The sequence below is a fragment of the Mus caroli genome, chromosome 9, assembly GCF_900094665.2.
Source record: "Mus caroli chromosome 9, CAROLI_EIJ_v1.1, whole genome shotgun sequence".
NCBI lineage: Eukaryota > Metazoa > Chordata > Mammalia > Rodentia > Muridae > Mus > Mus caroli.
Genome location: NC_034578.1, coordinates 88,360,663 through 88,377,827, shown reverse-complemented (window position 1 = coordinate 88,377,827; position 17,165 = coordinate 88,360,663). Strand labels below are relative to the sequence as shown.

At 43.4% G+C, this 17,165-nt stretch overlaps 1 protein-coding gene across 1 annotated transcript in view; it reads right to left on the bottom strand.

Annotated features, from left to right (window-relative positions):
* Nucleotides 1-11,869, bottom strand: part of Plod2 (procollagen-lysine,2-oxoglutarate 5-dioxygenase 2) — a 67,642-nt gene extending 55,773 nt beyond the window's left edge. The window contains exon 1 of the mRNA XM_029481979.1: nt 11,475-11,869. Coding sequence (XP_029337839.1) covers nt 11,475-11,583 — 109 coding nt within the window. The 5' untranslated portion in view covers nt 11,584-11,869. The remainder of the gene's footprint in view (nt 1-11,474) is intronic.
* Between the last annotated feature and the right edge of the window lie 5,296 nt (nt 11,870-17,165).

Genomic DNA, 17,165 nt, shown 5'->3' with positions numbered 1-17,165 from the left:
GTTACTTTGTAAGCAGTTCGTAAGCCCTTAGCTTTCAAATACATTACATAGCCCAGCATCAGAGGCAACAGCATGAGTACTTTAAATTCACAGTTAGGGTTCTATCAGTGTTTTACAGTGAACCTTCACTGGCTATTCTCAGAAAGCAAGCACACTCTTCTGTACTCCTCCTGTATTTCTCTTTGTATGTCAAAATAAATGAATATCATCCTTAAACTCGTGGTAATGTTAAACAGGATGAAGGTGAAATTAATACAACAATTCATGTCATTCACAGCACAGGAGACTTACACCTCAATTCATCAGAAGTACCAAGACACATGTGCACCGTGAGCCTGTTCACTGCTGAACACCCATATAGTTGAAAATGTCTACCTTTCTCCATCTCTGCTAATCATGGAAGCAGCCAGCTAATTCCCCCCCCCTCTCTCTGTCTGTCTCTCTCTGTGTGTGTGTGTGTGTGTGTGTATGTGAGAGAGAGAGAGAGACAGACAGACAGACAGACAGAGACACAGACAGATGGAAAGAGAGATACAGATACAGGGAGAATGTGTGTGTGTGTATGTGTGTGTGTGTGTGTGTGAGAGAGAGAGAGAGAGAGAAAGAGACAGACAGTATGTTTGTGTGTGTGTGCGTGTGTGTGTGTGTGTGCGCGCGTGAAAGAGAGAGAGAGTGTGTGTGTGTGTGTCTAGAGAGAGGGAGGAGGAGAAGGGAGAGAGAAAAAGTGAGAGGGAGAGACAGAGGAGAAAGAATACTACCAGGGTCCACCCACAGGAGACCACAGCTAAATGCCATGGTCNAGCAAGACCNTCTGGAACAGTACATTACATTCACTGTGGTCAATGTAGAATGCCATGGCATCAATTAGCATAACCTAGATAAAGTCCTACAGTAAAACTGACCAAACCATATTTCTACTTTGGACAGAATTAAAGGTTCAACTTATGTAACCAAAATGGATTACAAAACCCCATCAGTGGATTCTGATCAACGCTTTTCTTAGTTGTCTGGGCCCTTCTCCTTCACACATGAAGATTTCTCTGCCACTCCGCTTCTTGTCACCTCCTCACATGAGAGTTTTCCAGGTTTCCCTACAGTGCAAATGGACCCTTCACTTCATTCCCATGGGGGAGATTATGGCTACTGAGAAAAATGCATGTCTTCCACCTATGATGAATTGGGTTACTTTCATTTTCAGTGCTGGGCATTGACACTGGTCCTTGAACATGCTAGTCAAGCAATCTAATACTGAGCTGCTCCCACAGGCCCATCGGAATCCGAGCCTAGCTACAGGAAAGGGAATGCACTNTCCATGATGGNTCTTTCTTATCTTGAGCACCTTTTAAAACATAAACTGCTTACTTGATCCCGCACACTTCAGCCAGGATCCCACCCCCATCATCATAAGCCACTCATCATAAGCACTACAAAAGCCCCAGTCAGGGAAAAGCCATTGGCTGACCAATGTGGTGGGCTTAGCTATTTAGGACCTGATACCAAGTANGGGAAATGCTTGTACTTGAAGNACATAAAAACATCAAATATGTAACACCTAGTAATAAATAACTTTGTTAACTTGTAGCTAGGCTCAATAAAATGCAAGCTCCCAAACTCGAGGGCCAGAATTTGGCTATATGGAATCCATATTAAAAACTGAGTGGGTATGGACCACTGATAATCCCAGTACTTGAAAGAAGACAGGAAAATCCCCTGGGCAAGCTGGCTGGCTAAAATAAAATAAAATAAAAATCTCCCCAGCATTGGATTCAGGGAGAGATCTCAATAAATAAAGTAGAGAGTTCTAGCATGATCCCCAGCTTCAACCCCGGCCCTTCAGGCTCAAACACACACACATACATGTTCATGTGTATGCACACATGTNCAAATGAGCATGTACACCTATGCACTAAAAAGTCTACCCACACACTAAAGCATTTACCATTTTAATAAACCAGATAGTTCTTGAATACATAATATATTGGGACGAGTAACTATTAAGGTTTACATAGTTAGTCAACAACTCATGGTTAATTCCCCAGTAATCAAGGTGAGTGCTTCTGCAATGTTACAGTATCATAACAGAAGAGTAATTTTGCTTTTTCAAAATGTACACACTTTCCCTCTCATTCTCCTGTTTGAACTTCTTTCTTTAATTTACCTTAAGTCATTTTGGAGAGCTGGGGGTTTAGCTCAGCTAAACCACTTGCCTAGCAAGAGAAAATTTGGTCCCCAAGTGCGGAATGTNGGGTGTGGTCCTTGTGGAAACAGTAGATAATATAGTCCAAAAAAAAAAAAGGAAAGGAAAAAAAGGGGGGGGGAAGAAGAAAAGAAAAAGAAAAGGCAAAGTAATCTTCCAAGTTTATCAATAAGGCTGCTACTCACTAGATAACATTCAATTGTGGATATGCAAACACAAAGAACAAATACCACTGAGACAGCAACCCAGCCAGACCTCAGAATGGAAGGCATTCCATTCTAAAGGCCTACGGGTGATCTCTGTATGTAGCAAAGCACATGCGATCATGCACGTACACTCTCCAGAACACACACACACTCATGAGCTCTTCTCTACAAAGTGACTTCTTTTGAACTTATGGTTCTAGCACAATAAATGTCATCTATTTTAAAATTATGGGGTAAATCTAACTATTTCAGTAAAGAAACTAAAGAGAGTAAATTTTTAAATAGCACACACCTCATAGGTTGAGTTTTAGCCATTCCAGGGTTATCAGCATCATCTTTATTAANTTATAAATTTTAAATAGGAAGGAAACAACAGAATACAGTTCCTTAAAAAAATGTTTACAGTATTTAAATGCACTGGATTATCTAATTCCTCTGAGAAGACAAAAAAATAACTTCATATCAACACTAGACTGTTTTTCTCCCTCATATGAAACATTTGGAATATTTTAAAATGTAAATTTAATTCTAGTTATTGTTAGCATTACCTTACCTATAAATCAAAAGCTCATTAGGAAAAAAAAGCCACATCAAATTTCAGTCAAATCTCATGAGAGATACAATAACTAGGAACAAATACAAACTTCAAAATACAAGACCACTGTTTATCTCTCTTCTCTTTGGCCGAATAAAATAATAGCAGTTTTCCCAAGGACTCAGGGGGAAAGCTCTGACACTGCCAATCAGGTTTGCTGGCATGGTGAGGGCTCAGCTTACAGAATGAAGGGATCTCAGGTCCCTGCCTCCTGGCGCCAGCTGTCCTCCCGGCTCTTCACTCTAAAGGATTTTGGATTTCTTCAACCTTGCATATGAATTATTGTCCTATCATGACTCCTACAATTTCAGTGTACAAAAGAACTGAGTCTACTGTGATTTTGTTTGTGTTAGTTTTATCTTCTCTCCACATAAAGCAACAAAACTTAAGACATTNGATAAACATTGGAACCCTGAAATATTGTCATATCCAGAGTATCAAACAATGGGAATGGTGGTGCTGGTAGCTACCAACAAAAACCCTCACTAGAGGAAAACATAAAGTTTAGTTAATCAAATCAGTATTTAATAAACTATAGAATCACAAAAGCCTACTCAAAACCAAGAATTATAAAAATACAAAGGAGTTTACCAGCTCCACTGGACCACCACACATACACACACACCTGGGCAGCACAAACTGGCCCTGAAGGGTTTTTTAAAAGAGAGCAAAGCTGGGTTTGAAGGGAAGAGGGATGCATATACCTGGAAAGAATTGGAACAGGATGTAAATATGATCAAAACATGTACAGACTTGAAACTCTCAAATAACTAATAAAGGGGAAAAGGAATTATATGGGCAGAAATTAAAAAGTAGATAAAGAAAAACACAAAATCTATCTACTACTGAAGAAAATGGAAAGCTATTAAATGGGTAGGGTTATGCTAACAAGTCTCCGAGAGGCTACAAACAGCCATTCACTGTTCTTTTTCTATCTTGAATGTCAAGGACTCCTAACTTGGAAAGCATTTGTCTCTGTAAAATATTGTGCTGGGAAAAGCAAGAAGATAAAAGATTGGCCAGACAAAAGTTGGGCATAGGTTTTCGGAAACCAGTCGCATGCCAGGAGCATGGGGCTTTAAGGACACCGAGTCAGAAAACACTGAGCACCCTGTCTGCGGTGTGGGTCTGGTCATTTCTTTGCTTTGGTGATTTTCCAGATTTGGGTTTGGTTTTGTTTTGCCCTTGGTTACCCGGTAAAGTCACTCTTTGAAAAATTCCAACCTNCTCTAAACTAAACTAAGAAGAAAAAGAGAACTGTCCTCTAGAAGAGGCCAGCAGGAATTAGTAGGGCCTGGATGAGCAGAGCATTCTGGCCACAGCCACACTGCAGGCTGGCAGCCAGGAAATGCCAGCTGAAGAAGGAGCCGAGACCTCTGGAGACAAGAGGTCTCAGAGCTGGCTTGACCAGGACTGGAAAAACCCAAACAAACAACTAGACAGTCAGCCATCCNGCACAAGGTCTAGCAAGGCTTCCTGGGAGAGTGAATTACTCAGATCATTTGCGTTTTGAAAGACGTGATTTAAATTCTCCATTTGCAGAATTGTTGAAAACAAAATAGCTGCTGGAGTTTACCATACCTAAAGAAGCAAGAAGAAAAGTTTCTAAATGCTCCAGGAACCTGTTAGAAACTGAATACAGAATACCCAAATTAGAAGGCACACCTGGTGACATGGGCCTGTAATCCCAAGGAGACAGAGGGAGAAAGGCCAGTAGATTAAGACCAGCTAGGCTATATAAGTGCTATGTGGCCTTAAAAGGGGGACGGAGGGAGTACTTAAAGGAACTGGATCCCCTCTTGCAATAGATATTAGATATTAAGTAATTAGCACCCTAAGACCTCATATAAACTTTGGCTCCAAGCTAACTAAACCAAAGGTAGCACCAAACATGTGCCCTGGGCTCTAGAGGAAAGGAGGAGGGCTTCTGGGTCTCCTACCAACCAGGGATGCTGCAGCATGAGGAACCAGGTGACTGCCTGAATCCATGCAGTTCTTTCACACATTGCTAAGCCTGCAGAACAGTCAACNATGCGGCACTGTTNAGTTATGGGGGGAGAACAACACNGAGAAGGAACAATTTTCAGGCAGAGTTTACTAGAGAACAGGACAGGACACTGGGATGAAAGGGAAGCTTCTGCCAGCCCAGAAAGAACATAGTCATTTCTTTAAGAAGGGAGAAAGTGTTCTACCCAAGAAAATGGGCCCAAGGTCAGCTATCATTACCCAGTTAGACTTAAGGAAATGCTTTCTTTTCACTTCTGGCTGAAGTTTAAAGGGTCCTGGGGAATCGTGGGGTTAAGGGTCATCTGTGCAGCAATGGCCAAGGTTGGATGTCTTGAGACAGTTTTGTCTTCCACAACCCCTTGCAATCCAAGTTATCTGTAAATGCCAGGTGCTAATAGGGATTAGCTTTCATAGGGCCGGGAGAGACCAGTGGGAATTGAGCCTTCAGCTGTGAGGAATCTAAGAAGCATGTTGGTCTGTCAGCCCTTCCTGGCAGTTCCAGAGAGGGGACAATGGAAACAGGGCNGAGGTAGCCCACCCTGAGAGGGTGTGACNTGGCAGGGATAATATCTCTTCCCTGTATCTGAGTGTCTGAGGCAGGGACGACAANAGAGTAAGAACAGTCTGTGCTGAGGTAAATATGATGGCTTGCACCTACAACCCTAGCCAGCCCTAGAGAGGCTGAAGCAGGATGGAATACAAGTATGAAGCCAGGCGAGCTACACAGCCAGACCCTCCTCTTCAAAACATAAGAACTAGTATTTGAAAGCCCCTTTATTCCATGCAATAAGAAATTTTCACCTGTCTGCCTGGGATACAACCACACTATTGAAATCTACTGAAAAGCCTCTTTTCGCTTTGCTGGAAGAAATCTTAAAACCGAAAAGCAAATGGAGGACTTCCTTAGCAACATCTGACACTGCAACCCCGCGACAAAAATGACACAGATAAGTTAGCATAAATGAATGTCTTATGTATCTATCACTAAGACAGATAATACTAAACTCAACACATAATCTAACAAATGAGATGTCACTTTACCTTTGTCCTACTTAAACTCACCCTGGTTTGACAGAAACACCTCCGGACAAGCCCTCAATAGGTCCGTGTATTAGCGTGTGTTCACTAAGAATCATCGCAGGGACTATTCATAGAACATGTTCTGTAGGTGGCATTAACATTTGAAATGTGGTGATCTGTTTGTCTGTTTCGTTTTCATCTCTGGTGATGTCTCTGAATCCAGCTGTCCTTCACCGACAGAAATCCACAAGGCAGAAGGGAAGGCTACACCAAGGCAAGGTCTCCCTGTCTCAGCAAGGTGAGGATTGTCCCTGTCACTCAGAACCTTGCAGGNTTGTGAGAAGTGGCAATCCAAAAGAACAGCAAAAGGAGAGACTTCAGCATTGGCTGCTCTCGACATGGGGAGCAAAGGCTGCCCACTGCCTCCTTAGAGACGCCTCACTGGTTGCTCTGCATTTTCTAAGCCTACACAGACTAGATGTTAAGCTAAAGTTGTCGTAGAAGTACAGAAATCGTATACAGAACCAACAAATATTGTCACCCGTCCCTTAGCACTTAATCGTACCTCCTTTAAGAAACCCAAGAAAATCTGTATGTTGGTAGGAGNGAGAAGTTATCCTGAATGAAAACAGATTCAAATGTACANGAAGTTACTCTATTTTAAATTATAAACTGCATTTCTTTACATAAACAGTAACTCATTTGAAGTTACAGTTTAAAATTATGAAGCATTTCGGGTATAAAAAGTATCCTTGTGACCCAATGAGCAGGGTAATAATTTAACAGCGCTCCACTGACTGTCAGCAACTGCTTAACAAACCAGCCTTTCAAGGCAGCTTCAGGGCAGTGATACAGCCCATATTCTAAGACTCCAAGTAACTACTGGGGTGGGGTAAAGCAATGGTAATAGCTTTGAGAGTTGCTCCTTTATAGNGTGATCACAGAGGAAAAAAAAAAGTAAAACACACACACACAAAACAGTTCAAGTAGCTTGAAATTTCACTGTTTTCTAGATTCAGCCTGATTTACTGCTGCAGTTACAAGGAACTAAAACTTCTAATGAACAAATATACTAATTATTTCATTCAAGGAAGTAAGCCAAAAACTCATCACCAAGTCCCTCCCTTGAATAAAGTTCTAGAACATAAATCTAAAGAAAAATGTGTCTCCATTCCATCTGGCCAAAATAAAGATACTTTGTTTTTAACTACATAAACAGTATTTACACCAAAGTATATATCTAGTTAGAGTCAACTATTGTGTTTCAAAAATTGCAGAAATCACTGGCAACATCTAAAATGAAAACCAGGCCTCTGGCATGCCCAGAGCCAGCTGCTACTGTCCCAAATGTGGCTCCTTCCAAGAGAGGAGCAATCTGCATGTGTTACAGTTTCAGTAAGAATGTCATCCTCTATGGCAAGGACCAGCACAGGGTAAGCCGGTAAACATTTTAAGACGGCGTAGTCAATTCCATCTGTGGGGAACGACTCAGCTCTGCCTGGGAGCACTCAAGCCACCACAGACAGTATGCCAGCACATGAATGCGACTGCAGCCAATACAGCTCCGAGTTCATAAAGTTTTCACAGGCTATGATATATGACTTGCCTTCTGATCTTTTCCATCTATCCTAAATTGTGGCGTCTGGTTGCTGAAAGGCCGTATGAAATACAAAGCTGGGTCTGACCTTGTGGATTTGGCCTGTGGTTTGCATTCTGTCCCTGGCTGAGGGGCATATTGGCCTTCAGTCTTGCACGTAAGCCTCTATATACATAACCTAAGAACAGCATGCTTTCCCTGTTAAACAACCATCTCTCTAAGTCACTGAAGCCCAGTTGCTATTTCTTTTCCAAATACCCAAAAGTCCCACAGCACAATACCGAGGGCAGGTAGGGCACGGNGAAACAGGAAGAGTGCAGAAGGAGAACTGGCTCCTCTTATTGTTCCCAGTGGCCTTGTGGGAGGTACGATNCATCCCAAATCTCAACTCTGGTCCTATAACTGATTGTGCCACACCAGCACCTGANGAGAACAATGAATGTACTGTCTCAGATTAAGAGAAATCAAGGAGGGGTGGGCAACCCAAGCTATGGAAANGAGATGCTAACAACTCTCAAAGAAGGACCTGGCTGACAGGGCATGCTTAAAGTGCTCAGTCTTGGTAGCAAGGGTCCCCGAGGGAGAAAGAACACAGAGACAAGTTAGCTGAAGGCCTGGAAGAGGCACACCTACTAACCTCAATGGCTGCATGCTGCTTTTCCTAATTCTTAAAGGAGACCTTAAGCTTTACAAAATAAACGGTGAATCTTTTTGTGGTAAATGGGCCAGGCGTGCATTCTGAAGACTGTGAAACTCTGCTTCACAAAGTCTAAGTCATTAAATTATAAGCACAAAGCAAAACAGGCTTGAGAAGCAGAAACTGAGTGTCGTATTATAAAAGAGAGACAAGCAAAAACAGAAGAGAGCAAGTGAGGGAATCTCCCAGGTCTCACAGACTGGGGAGAAGTGCAGGAAAGGCAGAGTCTGAGAAGGAGCTTCCCTCCTTCCCTTCCCACAGCCTCTCTGGGGACTCACTGTCTCCCTCTCCGCCCTGTAAATTGCTGGTTTGCATCAGCAGATAGGGGACAAGCCTTCTCTTCCTTCCTCGAACGCANCACAGCAAATTAAAGAGCTTATAAATGAACATCATTGAAAAAATGCTGGTCTTAACAGAAATGTCTGAAACCATCTCTTTCAATTTTGCTCCAAACTTGGGTTCAGCCCAATGGAGTCCATAAAATAGTCAAGATACCTCTAAAAGCACTCACTAGTCTGGATCCAGGTCTAGCATCCAGACTGCAAAGACTTGGCAGGAAAGCCCTCTCCCACTTCTCTCATCTAGAAGGCATGGAGTACAGAAAGAAGCATCAACATCCACGTAAGAACCTGACTGAAGACCTCGGCCTGGGAAAAGCTCCAGGAAAGAAAAGTTTGATAAATGCTGCGAGGACAAACGGGGACAAATGATTTTAACCGAAATCTTTTCTATATTCTCTCTGCCAAAAAAACATCCAGGGCAGCAGCACACAGCAGACCTTTCAGTTGCTGTAACAAGCAGGACTTTCCCAAGTGTTGAACTCACAGCCAAAACCAGGAAATACATTCCAGAAACACACTCACCGTCACAGTAGAAAATTGCTAGGAAAAAAAAAAATGGTTTTTAAAAAAAACTAAACCTGTCGTCGTCCCAGCGACTCAGGAAGCTGAAGTAGGAGGCTCACGTGAGCCCAGAAGCTCCAGAAAACTCTCAAAACTAAATGGAAGGGCAGAGTAGGACCTACTATCCCACTGATAGCATTGTAATGTCACATTGCCTCTAGGACACCTATTTATCTGGCGCAGCGATTCTCAAGCCTGGATGATCTGCCTCTCAAGAGACTGGCCTCTTGCTGAAGACTTCTTTTGTTCCCACTTTCATAGCTGGGTGCTTCTGCCATCTAGTAGGTAGAGGTCAAGGAAAAAGCTAGCCTTTCAATTCCTACAGAGGGGGTATGGCTCAAATTATCAAGAGGGCCCATTCCTTTTATGTGGGAGAGTGAGCGCACAATGGTAGGGGTGGGGCTGCATGTTGAAGGCATGATGACAGTCTCAGGAGTCATCCCTCAGGTACCAGCCACCACCTTTTGTTTGACACAGGATCTCATTAGCCAAACAAGCTTTGCCAAGCAGGCGACACTAGGTAGCCAGTCAGCTCCAGGGATCTGCCTACATCTGCCTATCATCTATCTCACCATCAATGGGGTTATAAGCACAGGCCACCATGCCTAGCTATTAAGTAGACCCTGGGGATCCAGAACTCACACTTTTGGGACAAGTACTTTATTAACTGAGCCATCTCCCCANCTCTGAATATGCTTTTTACTGACCAGCTGGAACACAGTGACAAATAATGGGAGGTGGGGGGTTCCACAGGTGATCTGCACTCTTCTTGAAAGCCCACTCATCTAGACAACTTAGACCTGAAAGATTATTTATGTAGTAATATTTATGTAGTAATTTCCAGTTATACTACTTCCGGGATAAAACTTACCACAGCTGATAATAAATCTGACCAAATAAGCAAACAATGCATCTATTAGCTTACCACAGAACATGTGAAACCATCTATCTGTGTGTGTAGCCAGAACGGCGACTCCTCGGTTGGCTCCATGAATGCAGAAACATTTCCAACATTTAGCTCATAACTGAACTCTGGGCCCACCTACCACCACAGAAACTATGTCTCAGATATTAACCATAGGTTTTATATGGAAAACNTTCGTATCTGAAATCCCCTGCCTNAGATATTACAATCCCTTAAAATTTAACATCCAATCCCATGAAATGTAAAAGCTTGCACAGGGAAGTTGGTTTTGTTTGTTTGTTTGTTTGTTTACCTCAAATTTAAAGGTAGCAGCCNGGCATTGGACAGNCTCTGTAAACAAGTGAGAAGTCGNATCGAGGTGGCATAAAATAGACAGAAGCTGAAGCCAAACTCTAAAATTAGCAAATCCTGGAGGTTATTGTTACTTATCAATAAAAGCTTTGGGTGTTTTAACAAAGACCGTTTTCAGAGTAAGTTTTTATATTCTGCCTCTATTCTCATTTGTCTGTGTGATTTTCTAGTACTATGCTGAAAGAAATACCTTTGATATGGGATAAAATTTACTTCAAAATCAGAATACTCATACAGGTTCAGATTTCCCTGTGATTGCAGCCAACAAAGCGAGCACTGTTCCAAAGAACCAGGTGCTTCTGAGTCCTTAAGTTTCACCTATTGCGCCAAAAGAAAGACAAAAACCGATGGTTACAAGGTCCAACTGGACTTGTGCCAAGTGTTACCCTCTGAATTGGAATTCCAAGGTAGAAATGTTTGCTCCTCGCCTTAGTTTCCAGAGGAAAAGAATCTAATTAGTTACTGAAGAATGCAAAATTATCGCATCCACCCACTCCTCACCAGAGTGCATCGGGTCATTTAAACGCAAGGCTCAGTTCCAGGGAGCTGAGCCCAGGGCCCAGAAGTAGAAAGAACCAAAGAACTCCCCTGCGGTACAAGTCCCGTTGAGACAAATAGGCGGCGGGGCTCTCCTCTGGCTGAACCCAGAAAGTTTTGTTCACACGAACTTGCCTCCAACTACTAGCTTTAGCTCAGCTTCCGAACACCGGCCAGGGCCAGGNCTCAGGGACGCCCCAAAGTGTAACGGAAGGAGGAGTGGGTGGGAGGACACTGGGTCCGATCNTAGCCAGGTCCCAAGCGCGGCGTGTAGACAGAGGCAGGATGGCAAGCTGCTTCCCGGGGCGCAGGAAAGAAGGTCCCTGCCAATCGCAAAGCAGGGAGCCCCGCGGTTAGGTCCCGCAGGGATGGAGCAAGCAAAGAGGAAACATGCCCAGCTCTCTCTAGACCGCCGGTGGAAACCAGCAAGCAGAGCTCACCTGCAGGGATGCGCTCGGGCGTCTCCTCCGCCACGCCCAGGCTGGCCGCCCAGGAGAGCAGGGCGAGCATGGGCATCAGCCGCCCNGGCCTCGCTCCGCGGTCCCCCATCCGCCCCTGAACCCGGGAGCCGAAGGCCTGCGGCGAGGACTTCTCGCGAGACGCGGAGACCCCGAAGAGCGCCGGACTAGACGTGAGCCCGGGGCTGGAGCGGAGGGCGGACTGGGAGGACTGCGTGGGTACCGAAGCGCACGGAGAGGATTGAGCAGACTTCGGCGGAGTCCGAGCGCAAGGAGCGGACGACGGAACCGGCGGCGCCTGTGGCGCGGGCTTAAGAGCAGCCAAGGAGGGCGGGGCCAGGGCCGGGGGCGGGGCGCTGCTCCGAGACCCCGNGTCCCCGGCTACCCCGGCTGCACCCCCACCCTCCGAGTCGCCTACGCCTACGTGCACCGNCTCACGCCGGGGCTCCAGGGAGCTTGCTTGCGGAACGCGCGCCCCTCTGCTTTCCCGGGGTTCCAGAAGCTTCCTCGACACGCCCTGGCTAGACCGCTTTCTCTACTGAACCCGGCGCTCCCGGAGGTGAGTGGTGACTGCGAGGGCTTCAGCCTGCTTGGCTGAGNAGGCGCTTGTCACACTCCCAGCTGTTGCTTCTGAACTTAGCCATCACCATGTCAAGGAAGGCCGTGCTTTGATTTTATTCTGTAAACAGAAACTTTTCATTGTCCAGTGAACATCTCTGCGGCTGCTGGTGCCAGAAGAGCCTTAGACTCTTTCCAGTAATGAAGCTTGTAAATCCGACGGAGTCCAAGCCCAGTTTGGGCAACCTGGGACTGTGCTTTAACAAGATCGCCCTGCCAGGCACATGGAAAATTACTTCCGAAGATGTAGAAGAGCCATTCCTGGGCTCCTGGGAGCCGCCTCCACTGCTTTGGGTTTTGATTAGTATGTCTATGGAAAGTCATTTGTCCTCTGTTTATACACTTTTTGTCCCAGGATTTAAACTGAGTTGTGCAGGGGCGAAAGTTTGGACAACTTTGTCGCACACACTCTGTGTATGCTTAAAAATGAAGGAAGAATCAAATTGACCGCGTTCTAGAAGCTTGTGCTTAAATCTTCCTGCAATGGGAGGAGAAAGGAAATACTCCTTCTAACTCTGAATTTTTAAAGTTAAAATTACTCAAAGTTTATGATCACAGGTTTTGTAAAATTGGCATGAATTCAAGAGGAATACTAGCTAGCAGATTGAAAGCAGGTGGGAAAATGTGTAAATATTAGGAGTGTGACATTTAAAGGAAAAAATAATCATGAGACTGAGCCAGTCCTTGCTGTTTTGAAGGTCTTTGTGTGTCTGTCCTCCTCCCTCTTTTTAATAAAGGAAAATTGGGGAAACTTCAGACATGAGTAGAAATAGTCAAAGAAATGGAAACTGTGACTGCAGAAGAATGGAGTAAGGAAGAATGAAGTGAAACNTTTTTCTCTGAAGAGGGTCAGCTAAGGAGTGGATTCTTTTACGGTGTGGGTGGCAGGTGCAGCGTCGTGAATCCAGGCAGGGGCAAGTAGAACCAGCCCTCAGAAGAATGGCTGGTCATTTGGCTAAATATGTTTCCAGAAATCCAGACTTAGGACTGCCAAGTTCCTTGAACTTGATTTCTTGTTTCCCCGAACCTCTGGAGTCTTCAACTTGCCTGGCTAGTGATGGAATTTCCATGTATGCTTAGCTGTAGAGCCTACCAGTAATTATTGGTTACCATGACAGTCTCATCCTCTGTTGAGTCTCAAAGGCAGAACTTAAGAGCCTCTATAAAGCAATAGTCTCTGAGACTTTCAAAATAGCCAGACGCTCCAGTAACAACCTGAAACCAAATCCTTCCAGCCCTCTCGGGTTTCCAGCCCTCCTGTAGGCTGGAGTTGTCTATTCCACGAATATCTACTTCCCATGGCAAACACTCAGCATCTTTAGCTCATCAAATCCAGATCTTACACCTAGTTTCTTTATCTTTACTAATGATCCTCTAACTTACATGGCTCCAGATTTTTGTAAATCNCTGCTCTCACTAGCACCAACCTAGAAGACTGTTATATTTTCCTTCACATTTTCTCTGCCTTCTTCCATTCATTCTTTCCTGCTTAAGTAACATACCTCTTNATGCCCCGGCTCAAGCTTTTTATCACTGGCCAACTTTCCTGTGGCTGCTTCCTGTACCCAAACTGTGGAACTCTGTATTATGGCTTGACCCATCATACTCATGATTTTTTTTTTCATCCCTAAACACAAAGATTTCACAGAACCGGAAACAATCCTAACCCATTTGCCTACAATTCAAATTATTTCACTAAAATATAAGCCACCTCATTCTGTATCCTACACTTGATTGGTTTGGCATACTTTGTCTCTCACCACAAGATGAATGTTTTATTTTTATTCCCCAAAATCTGTATAGCACTCTCTTCTCCTTTCCTCTACCCTACACCTGATTTGGCTTCTTGCCATNCCTTCTCAATAGACTTTCAGAATCAAGCGGTTCCTGCCAAAAAACAAAAGCAAAATTGTCCTCTTCCCCAATGAATGTGGATGAAAACTAGTAACAAAATCTGGTNACAGCTCTAAGAGAAGACACTGGAGGAGAACAAAGCTGGGTCTATAACAACTCACACAATGGCAAGACTGAAGGTTTATACTGAACCATGGCCATNAATCAGTCCTATCAGATGGAGTTCAACATTTATCCTGGAGACTTGCTTATGTCTAAATTGGGGGTGCAGTTTGTCCAGTAGTAAAATATATATAACCTCTAAAGAAAAAGAAAGTTTGTATAGCAATCATTGTCATCATTTGGGTTCCTCCCAAATGTCAGCCTTGGTTACAGGAAGAGTGTTCAGAAAAAAACTGAGTAGGTGATGTTGAAGAAAGTCCAAAAAAGACAACCAGAAGTTCATTCATTTTGTAATGTAACCCCAGTACATAGGGCCTTTAGTCCACAGACCTGATGTACAATTTACCCCTCATAGATAGCGTAGTCAAGGTGCAAGATATCTGCACTATCTTTATTCTCAACTCCAACATTCCTTGACGGAAGGGCCATGAAACACTGCTTGTTTTCCACACATTCCCAGCATGCTGTGCTCAGAGACACAGCAACCTGCTAATGATTGTGTAACTCTGGACTACAGGAAGTTAGGTTGGCATGCTCAGAAATGGTAAGATCAGAGGAGAAAACAGGAATAAGCCTGCATTCACAAGTTCATGTTATCTTTCTGTATAAAGACTTCTAACCAACAACACACCCCTCCTTCATTGAACCAACCAGCTCAAGTTAAGCTCAACCACCTTAGAGATTCTGTATATCTTGTCCCAGGAAACAGCTGAGCACGTAGGGAGCCTGTCTGACTTCCTCCTTTGATCTAAGTGAACAGAAAAGCCCTGTGAATGTTGTAGGCAGAGCAGAAGTGTGCTTTGAGGTGAGTTATAAAAGAATGAGATTCCAGATGTTGGATGAAGAACCAAGGGTCAGGTGGTGGTGAAAGGCAACACTACAGACCGATTTAAAGATTGAAGCCCAGCAAAAAGGTCATGGTGTTAACCACNTTGGTACTACTAAATCAAAGTCAATTTCTCAGTAAGTTTACTTACTGTACAGCCAACAAAATGTGATGGTCTGTATTTGGGTGTAAGAGGGAAAATGTCAAGGAATATTTATTCAGTGACTATTTGTTGGGGGAATGAGAGGTCGTGCTCTAGGGACATGCTTCATGTGGGTGGACAGGGAGAGGAACACTATAACAAACTAGGAAAAAAAAAAAATAACCAGACAGCCAAGAAACGAAATGAAAGAAAGCAGGCCTATCTGGATAGGGAGGGGCAGAAATCAGTAAAGGAAACCATAAAGTCAGACAACACTGATCCAAAAGAAGACGTTTGTGAAAAGGAGGCTGGTCCAAGTGGTTAGCATACACATGTAAGATCTTACTTAACCTCTGAAGGGAGGAGAAACCACACAGTGGAGAAGAGAGAGAGAAAATAGCAGACCCCTTCCCCCCCCCCCCAATTCATCTAAACCCTGGGTTTCCTGGTCATGTCAGAGTACAGCCTTCCCTCTCTTACGGATGGCTACGTTACCACAATGCTGACTCTGCTCCTGCTCAGGGATGAAAGGCTTGGAGCATGCTCAGGAGCTCCAGAGGTATTCCAAGCTGTGATCTAAGGAAAGGTGATTTCCCCGGATGACATACATAGTTTAGAGTTGAATGTCTTTTCAGCCAGTCAGAAAATTAAGTGAGCTGCTTAGCATATGAAACAATTAGCAAACAAAGCTACATAATTATAGCAGGGAATGTTGATTTACGTTCTGGTTGCTTAATTTACTCTCATTTGTCTGTGTCCTTAGAGATTAATAACATACAATTTTCTATAAGAAATCTCAGTTCTCATTCCAACACTTTAAGATGAAACGCCATTTTTTTTTAAAACCTTGATTACATGCTTTAGCCATCTTCCCTGGGTAGATATAAGTTGTGAAGTCCATGTACATTGGAAAATGATGTCATACTTAAAACTAACTCAGCCAAGTTAAAATAACAAAAAGAAGCCAGGATCACAGAGAAAGCCAAATCGTGCATGGCATTCTGAGAAGATGATTCTAGCAGATGCTTTCCGACTAGTCTGTCTATGCTGTGAGTCACCTCCCAAGCCCAGCAGGAGACATTTGTGGTGTCTGTNTTTGTCATCCAAGTATGTTTCAATGAAGTCCAGAGCCGCAACATATCTGTTGACACAGATAACACTAAAATGCTACTAATTGTGATCAGCTGTGGGGTAGTGTCANATTTTTCTTGTTCAACAGTAGTTTCTAATGATTTCTTTCTGGTTCTTTTGTTTTGAAATTTTCTCATCTCCTTACTTAAGTACTACCCCAAGGCACAGAAAGCTGAAGTGTCATGAATGGACTGTGCATCTAAGGACTAGAAATTGTAGCTTAGTCTTGATTGGGAAGGAAATTATGGCATAATCAGAAAGAATCATTAAGAACATTTTCCTTAGACACTGCACGGAGGTTTTAGAAAAGGGGGACTGAAATTTAACAAACATTTTATTTTTGACATTGGAGTGCCTGAGTGCTACTACAGATGTGCTGGATCAAAGAATGAGTATCTTTGTAGAAGTGAGTTATCTCTTTATGAGTTTCAGGGATGACACTCAGTCACTTACTGAGCCGGTTCTGTGACCCAGGCCCTAAGTCTCATTTATCCAGTAAAGTATTAGGAATCTTTATTATTAATATTATTCCAAGTAAGTACTCAAGTCTGTGAAAAACGTTACAAGTAAAAGACAAATGCATGAACATACTATGTTAGAAACATAGAAAAACATGTCTGTGTGCTTCAACAGTATCAGGATTTGTTGAACAAAAATTAATTCACAAAGGATGGCAGGTAGGCCCATTTTTCTGACACCCAATTGTACTGTCTAGTTTTATAGTAACTTGACACAGCTATAGTCATTTGTGAAGAAGGACTTTCTCAATTGAGAAAACTATATAATATTGGCATGTAGACATCTATAATGCATTTTTTTAAGTTAGTGATTGATGTGGGAGAGCGCAGCCCATTGTAGATGATATCATCCTTGGACTAGTGATTCTGGATGTTAAAGGAAAATAGACTGAGCAAGCCTCAAAGAGCAAACCAATATGTCT